General features: G+C 44.9%; 1 protein-coding gene across 2 annotated transcripts; it reads left to right on the plus strand.

Annotated features, from left to right (window-relative positions):
• Positions 1–3215: 3215 nt before the first annotated feature.
• Positions 3216–5691, plus strand: LOC112841943 (uncharacterized). 2 transcript variants are annotated; one of them, XM_025897343.1, is made up of 2 exons: positions 3216–3491; positions 3587–5691. In XM_025897343.1, the coding sequence occupies exon 2, from the start codon at positions 4229–4231 to the stop codon at positions 5279–5281; it is 1053 nt and encodes a 350-aa protein (XP_025753128.1). In that variant the 5' UTR covers positions 3216–3491; positions 3587–4228; the 3' UTR covers positions 5282–5691. The 2 variants fall into 2 exon arrangements, with proteins under 2 accessions (XP_025753128.1, XP_025753129.1); XM_025897344.1 differs by having other exon boundaries at positions 3590–5691.
• Positions 5692–8484: the final 2793 nt, after the last annotated feature.

Raw genomic sequence — 8484 nt, forward strand, 5'->3', positions numbered from 1 at the left:
AGCAATGTAAAGTTAGTGAATGGGAAGGTACTCCTTGATTAAAGCCTTCCAATCCAATCAGACAACATCTATCTACTGCCAGTCTGAGCTTTTAAGTTTCAACAGATGCTAGGGAGGCGATGGCTGATGTATTTCACGACACATTCAGACTACGTGATATGTCTGATTATGGCCCATCCCACATAGTGTATACTCTTGCTTCAGGTCAGGAATGAAAATAGATGTCTTGCACTAGAGTTGATTGGCTTATCCGCACTGGGTGTCATAAAATTAATACTGCTTCTACGAGCTCTTATGACGTCCAAACAGAAAGAATAACATGTTAGAATTCATTTTTACGCTCCCATGTTGCTTCCACCACTTCTGTAAGGCAGAGCAATGTGAGAACAGAGTGCTGCTCCAACTGTTTACAGATCTTTCTATTGCTCTACTGCTGTAAACATGACAAAATTAAGAGGAGTAATGTTGCCAGTGTAGTTATAGACAGAAGTGTGAAATGAAGTTGCCAACCAGTGTCACACACATGGCTTCAGTGGCCACTTTCTGTTTACATTTATTTCCTGGCTATCCCTAGCTAGAGCCTCCTACTCAGTGACATCACCCAAGTCAAGAAAGAAAGCAAGCATGACTGAATCTGCAGGAATGTGTGGGCTAGTTCTCATGAGATTTAAGCAACAAATATAAACTGTTTTAACGTGTCCTTTGTCATTTTGGAATTATGAGGAGGGTACTGTGTAGGACAATGGAGATCTATTCTGTTCTGCTTTTGTCTGGTGCTATTTTGATAGCCACAAGCATTTCCATTGGCTTTTGTATAAACAACAAATATCAACAGTTTCACCCTGTGACTCCACTGAGGAGGTGACTCCACATCGATATTTGGTTTATTTCCAGTCAAAGTCAACAAAACAACAACAGCCAAAAAAAAAAAAAGACAGTAAGAGACTGTGCATCCACATTTTTGATCACTGAAACAAATATATGCAATAAATAAGAAACTGCGGACATTTCAAACTCATTTTCATGCAGCATCTGTAAGCCAAAAAATGCCATCAGACATCTCGCTACTTGGGTTCCCGTTTCCCCGTATTAACATCAGAGCATTAAAATCCACGAAGCTGTAATCCTCCACCCATCATCTCTCCTGGCTTTTGTTCTGCAGGATTCCCTCACTCCTCTTGTGCTGGGGCACAGGCACAGCAGCTTGTTTCTGTTGCGCAGTGAATCATGAATGCTGACTATGTCTCTTCTTGTTCTGCGTTAAGAGTGTCTGATAAATGCATGCGCTAAACGCTCCGTCAGTGTGATTCTAAGTGGTGCGAAGCAGAGGAACTGGCAACAGGGGGGGGATAGCCGTATGAATTATCCGAAATAAGTTGTGTGGTTCCATTCTGTTTGTTTGTGGTTATAGCTTTGAACTGTGCCGGTCTCCTATGGGCGCTTTCAGATACCACCAGTAATGTATTGTTTATGGCACAGGGCCTCAGGCAGACAGAATGATGGATTGAGCCGTTCTGTTTTCTTCTCACAATCCGTCTTCAAAGAAACAAATCGATCTGGAACGGAGAAGTAGGGGGAATGGGAAAAATCACAAAAATAGACTTTCTTTATAGTCTTTTGATGCTGTGATGTGTTATTTTGTCGGGAGCATTGTGGAATCAAAGTTTACCCTTCGGAGCAGAAAAGAGCAGAAGCTTACGTATGAATTTTTAAATCTGTGTGTGTGCATGAGTGAGTCACGTTGGCTTGGTGTGTGTGTGTGTGTGTGTGTGTGTGTGTGTGTGTATCATGGTGGGTGAGCAGCAGTAGGGAGCCATTAGTTACAGGAGCAGTGCTGCATTCAGGGTTCTTCCACAAAGCTTAAAATCTATCAAGGAAAAAAAAAAGCTGTGAAATATTTTATCCAGTCACCTGTAAACAAAATATTAGAAACATTTGAAACAGGCTGAAAGGACATTTAATACTGTTTAGGCCAGTTTTGGCGCATTAACACTGATTCATGTTTTGTCTTGTTGTGCCTTTTCTTGTGCAACAAATTCCTGAACAGTTAAAGTTCAAGGCTGCTCTGTTTAACCCAACAGCAAAAGAAATTAAAAGTGTTTTCTCATAATAAATGTATTCATGTACTATAGATTTAAACATGATTGACAGATGCAAAATATCTTTGCATCTGTCAATCTTTGCATCACATTTCAGTGCATGCAATGTATTCTCTGTGCAGACTTGTACACTCACACACACACACACACAAGAAACAGTTTCTGTTTGAAAGGTTTTTCTTCATACTGTTTATGTAGATGTTGCTAGCATCTTTTCAGCCACAGTGGTCTTAGGTCCCCATGCAGAAAGCTTGTTCTTCAGTTTATTTCAAACCTAGTGGTGCCAGATAATGCACATAATTCCCTGTGTGACAAAAAACCAACATACCAGAGAAGCTGCGGCGTATAATGTGGAAAATGTCTCTTTCTAATGTGTAGAAATCCCCAATCCCACATGCTCAGCAGCATTAACAACCTGTGGTAGTCAGCTTATTTTTGTCAGCTCAATAAGCAGGCATTTGCAGACACTGTTAAGCTGCTGCAACATTTATGACCTCTTGAGGGCAGAATAACTCCACAGTAAAAGAGAAAAATCAACATTTCAATCTCTTTCTAACTCACTTTTCTTTTTTACCCCTCTGCCTTCAACTGGCATCTTTCTTTCTTTCTTTCTTTCTTTCTTTCTTTCTTTCTTTCTTTTAACCTCTGCATTGCTCTCTCTCCCTCCCTCTCTGGTGTGCCAGCTAACAGTGTCACAAGCTTCACTGCTTTACCAATTCCATCAAAAAGCTATTTAACAAACCGCAGACCTGGGCAGCCGTGCCTGCGATGCCCCAGCTATACCTTTACACACACGCCTCCCCCCCCCCCCCCCCCCCCCAAGCACACACACCTCTTCCTCTTAGTGCCTTTAAATCTGTCAGCCTCTCGTTTTTCTATCGTTTCCATCTCAGTGCTCCTTTCCTTAGTATTCTCACTCTGTCTTTGTTTCTTGATTTCTCCTGCTGTGTTTTTTCCTTTCCTTTGCTCCTCGATCTTAATCTCTTTCTGGTCTCTCTTTTCACATCCCCTTCTCTTTAACTCCATCTCTGTCGATTCACTCAATTTGGAACTGTTATCTGGAGAGGAAAGAAACCTATGTTCTCCGCTTTTCTGTTAATGGTCATATATATGTAGCCAGGTGGAAGGTCAATATTATGGGACATGCCACTGGAGGGCGCTGTTTCTTTTGGGGTACCTCTTGGAGCGCAAGGGATGATGGGGATCTACGGAGACATTCACAGAAGTGCTAGCTTGCATTGGTGTTATGTCGGTGTGCAATGCCGTTTTTCACTGCGTGATCTGTTTTAAATACAAAGTGTGGAACAGTTAAGGCACCAGGAGTTGCTGCAACCAACTTCACTGTTCATCTCAGAGGGATCTGTATTCCGTTTTCTGCTGGATTAATGCACTGTATGTATTTGAGTTCACACTTGTATTAGAATATTTCTGTGGGTAACAGGGAAAATGTACTTTGTTAACTATTTAATCTTGGCTCTGTATCTTAGCAGGAGAAGCCACTACAGTTATTTTTGCACTGCTAAGTTTGTTGTATTTCTGTATGGGTTTATATCAGTCACAAATTGACACTAGACATCCTTGAGTTTCAGACGCTGATAAAGTTGGGGAAATAACCTGCAGTAGCAGTAGGTTACCAGTGCACAAAGCTGTTACTGGATAAGAACTGTCTGTAACAATTTTATTTCTTTGTTTTTACAACCTTTTTTATTTTCTTCTGAGCGCTTACTTTATCATTCAGATTAAAAGAACCCCAAAGATAATCTGTGTTCTGGGCTGGTTAATTTAGCCAGGCTACACAATTTGGTACCAGGAGTGGGGTATCTGCAAAAGTGGCAGCTCAGTGATTTTGTTTTTTATGGGTTTCAGTTTAAGTAGGTTATTTTACGGTGCAAAAATAACTGTAGTGGTGGTCACCCGCGGCGCGAGGGGTTGGAAAGGACCTGACGATTGGGGCCATACCAGAGGTGTGCAGAGGAGCAGTGGCCAGTCTGTCCAGAAGAAGGTGATTTCGATCGAGGGAAGGATTCTTTCCAGAGGAGAGGAGGACATCAGTGGCACCTAGCTGAATAGACTGCTAAGGCAATTTCTGCATCCTGACCAAAGACTAATCTGGACACAGACATTTCATTATGTCAGACACAAACAGTGACGATGACCAGGGTTTGGCAGGGGCCACTGGAAGGGACCCTGTCACTGAGCTTCAGGCAAAATTGTCAGAACTGAGTAACAAACATGACCAGGCTATGGCCAGGATAACTGCTTTGAGTGACGGGGCAAGTAGGTCATATGTATATCTGCCGCGAGAGCGACCTATCCAACCCTTTAGTGGGGATGCAACCGTAGATGGACGTTCTGTAGAGGAGTTTATTGATGAAGTACAGAGGGGTATCAGAACTAGAGGCTTGGGTAATGACGATCAGGTTGACTTCATTTTTTCCCTCCTCAGGGGTTCTGCACTTGAAGAGATCAAGTTGTGTACTGGGGGAGAGCAGACTGAACCCGAAGACATTTTTTGTTTTCTCAGAGAAGCTTACGGTGAGAGGCGCAGTGTAGCACAGTTACTGCAAACCTTTTTTAGCCGTTTCCAGCTAGAAGGTGAAGATTTCTTTGAGTACTCACACGCTCTGTCCCAGATCCTCCGCTTAGCCCTTAAACAAAGGCCTGATGCAGTACGAGATGCAAAGATGGCAGTTAGAGACCAGTTTGTGGAGGGAGTAAGGGACTCCACTCTGCGAAGGGAGCTTCGCAAGATGGTGAGGGAAAAGCCAGAGTCTACGCTTTTTGATGTACGTCAGGAAGCAATTGCTTGGTCTATGGAAGAAAAACCTAGTGGCACCAGAGTTGCCAAGAGCAGGCCCATATTAAGTGACAGTGCGGTTGCAGGGGATCAGAGTACCCGTGAAGCTCCAGATAGGTCATCTGCAACTCTAGATGAAATCCTTAAGGTGGTGTCTGAGCAGGGCAAGGCTATTGGGGAGTTACTCAGTGTGGTTCGGGAGAGTGTTACATCCGGAGAAAGGGCCCCTAAACGTGGGATTCCCAGATCAAAGTTCCAGTTCACTGATGATGGGAAGCCCATCTGTTTCAAGTGTAAGGGAGTTGGACACATTGCTAGGGAGTGCAAAACCCTTAAGCAAGGAGCTTCTCCAGTTTCTGTTCCTGCACCTGTTCAGGGAAACTAGCTACCTCGGTTGCCAAGAGCCGGGCAATTCGAGGGGAGACTACTGGCTCAAAGACCCTAACTCGTGAGAGATTTTTTGACAGAGCAGTTGGTAAATGTCCTGAAGTTGAAATTGAGGTGGGAGGGATTAAGGCAAGAACCCTTTTGGATACAGGGAGCCAGGTTAGCACCATCTCAGAGGCATTTTTCCGACAACACCTAATGGGTGAAGATGATGATGTAACCCCTACAGCTAAATGGCTTAAATTGACTGCAGCTAACTCATTGCCAATTCCTTATATAGGTTACATTGAGCTGGATGTGCAGGTCATGGGATTAACAGTGCAGGAGTGTGGGTTTTTGGTAGTCAGGGACCCCGCCCCAGAACCCGGAGGGCCACAGGACCAAGAGCTAATGTCAGCTAAAGTTAAGGTGCAGGAAAATGATGTGGAACAGCAGGTGGAAAAAAGTGCCAGCAGACTAGAGGGATCCCCCCTGTTCTTGTTGGAATGAACATAATAAAGAGATGTAAGGAGCTAGCCATTGCTAGTTTTGATTCAACTCTCGGAGGAGAGTTAAATGCCGCTTGGGGAGAAGTTTTTCAGAGGGTGCAAGCCTGCGAAGTATTAGAGAGGTCATCCACTGCCCGGTTAGCTGGTAAAAATACTGTACACGTGCCAGCATCATCCGTGGCCACAGTATTTGCTAGGGGGCTTGGGAAAGTTTCAGGTGACCAGACCCTAATGTTACTTGAGCCAACCAACACGCTCGTTCCCAGCGGTTTGGTTGTGGTTCCTACTCTTGTTGAAACTGACAGGCACGTGTTTCCAGTTCAAGTTGTGAACTTCTCTCAGGAAGATGTGTGGTTGGCTCCCCGGACCAGACTTGGTGTGCTTACTGTAGTGGAGTGTGTTGAAAATGCAGCTGAGGTGCAGTTTAATCGCATTTCTGCTGACCACGAGGAAGTGTCACTGAATAAGAAAGGGGCTACAGAATCTGATGGTGAACTGAAGTTGCTGATAGAGCAGCTGAGTATTGGTGGCTCCCAAGAGGAACAGACCAAATTAGCTGCACTTTTGGCTCAGTATGCAGATGTTTTTGCTTTCAAAGATGAAGATCTAGGTTATACAGAGAAGGTCAGTCATGAGATACACCTAGTCGATGATGTCCCTGTCACCCAGGCCTACCGACGGATACCTCCAACACAGTACAAAGAGGTGCGAGAACACATAACCCAGCTTCTGAAAAAGGGTGTGATCAAAGAAAGCACTAGTGCCTATGCATCGCCCATTGTGCTGGTGAGGAAGACAGACAACAGCTTGAGGTTATGTGTCGATTACAGGCGGCTAAATGCCAAGACCAGACGTGATGCCTTTCCTTTGCCCCGTATAGATGAATCCTTTGATGCATTACATGGTGCAAGGTTTTTCTCGACTATTGACCTGGCAAGTGGCTATCATCAAGTGGCAGTTCATGAAAGGGACAGGCACAAGACTGCTTTTACAACCCCATTTGGGTTGTTTGAATATACCAGATTGCCCTTTGGTGTGTGTAATGGTCCAGCCACCTTCCAAAGACTCATGCAGGCCATTATGAGTGACTTGATCCTTCAGATTATGCTCGTGTACCTAGATGACATATTAGTCTACTCATCCACTTTTGAAGACCATCTGGCACGTCTCCAGACAGTGTTGCAGAGACTCAGGGAAACTGGGCTGAAGGTTAAGGTGGAGAAATGTCATTTTCTCCAATCTAGTGTACGCTTTTTGGGTCACCAGATCTCAGCTGAAGGGATAGGTACGGACCCAGACAAGATAGCTGCAGTGAGGCAGTGGCCAGTACCCACCACAGTTAAAGAGCTGAGATCCTTCCTGGGATTTTGCAGTTATTACAGAAGATTTCTCCATGGATTTTCGCAGCTGGCAGGTCCTTTGCATGATCTGATTAATGCATGGGGCAAGGATGACAGTCCAGCTAAATATAAAAACTTGCTTGAAAGTGTGTGGACGCCATCTTGTCAAGAGTCATTTGAACAGCTGAAAGAGAAGCTCACAAGTGCCCCCCTACTTGCTTATGCTGATTTCTCACTGCCATTTGTTGTTGAGACAGATGCCAGCAGTTTAGGACTGGGAGCAGTTCTTTATCAGGTGCAGGGTGGCAGGAAACGTGTTATAGCATACGCCAGCCGAAGGTTGAGAAATGCAGAGAGAAATGACAGAAATTATAGCAGCATGAAATTAGAGCTCCTCGCCCTTAAATGGGCTGTGTCTGAGAAGTTCAGGGGGTATCTCTTAGGCTCCAAATTCACAGTTGTGACAGATAACAACCCCCTGTGCCACCTGAACTCAGCAAAGCTGGGAGCCATCGAACAGCGCTGGGTTGCCCAGTTAGCACCATTTGATTTTGAGGTGCAGTATCGCCCTGGTCGGTGTAACACAGCAGCCGATACCCTCTCTAGGCAGCCATTAGCAGGGGAGCCCCAGCCTGCAGGAGATGAGGAGGAGTTTGATGAATGCATATCCATCTGTAACCTAGTCAGCAGAGGGACAACACTTGGGCTGGATTTAGTAAGTGCAGGTGTAAAATGTTGTCAGGTGAGGCAGGCCCGGGTCACAGCAGTTGAGCAAGACACTCATTTTACTGATTCCCAAGGGAATACACCCACTCTGCCAGGGTATTCTAAGGAAGAGTTGCGACAGTTTCAGGGCTCTGACCCTACTATCAAGTCCTTTAGGCAGTTTTGGGACAAAAAGAAGAAACCCACACACCAGCAGAGGAAAGGTTTGGCTAAATCTGTGATTTCTCTGCTCCGGCAGTGGTCACGTATTATAGAGATTGAGGGATTGTTGTATCGGGTCATTGAGGATGGACATTTGGGGAGGTGTCAGCAGCTCCTTTTGCCAGCTTGTTTAAAGGAAGCAGTACTGGGGAGTGTGCATGATCAGATGGGGCATCAGGGGGTGGAGCGGACCCAGAATCTGTTAAGGCAGAGATGTTTTTGGGTTGGTATGTATGAAGAAGTGGACCAGTGGATTAAGAAATGCTATAGATGTGTGCTCACTAAGTTGCCACAGCCCAAGATTCATGCCCCTGTGAAGCCCTTTCTGGCCACTAGACCTCTTGAAGTGGTGGCAGTAGATTTTAGTGTGTTGGAGCCAGCCTCAGATGGACGGGAAAATGTGTTGGTGGTTACAGATGTTTTCACCAAGTTCACACAAGCTTTCC

This window comes from Oreochromis niloticus, linkage group LG13 (genome assembly GCF_001858045.2).
Source record: "Oreochromis niloticus isolate F11D_XX linkage group LG13, O_niloticus_UMD_NMBU, whole genome shotgun sequence".
NCBI classification, from domain to species: domain Eukaryota; kingdom Metazoa; phylum Chordata; class Actinopteri; order Cichliformes; family Cichlidae; genus Oreochromis; species Oreochromis niloticus.

Excerpts from the sequence above, each read along its gene's own strand:
- LOC112841943 (XM_025897343.1), top strand. The coding sequence starts at position 4,229 with ATGTCAGACACAAACAGTGACGATGACCAGGGTTTGGCAGGGGCCACT.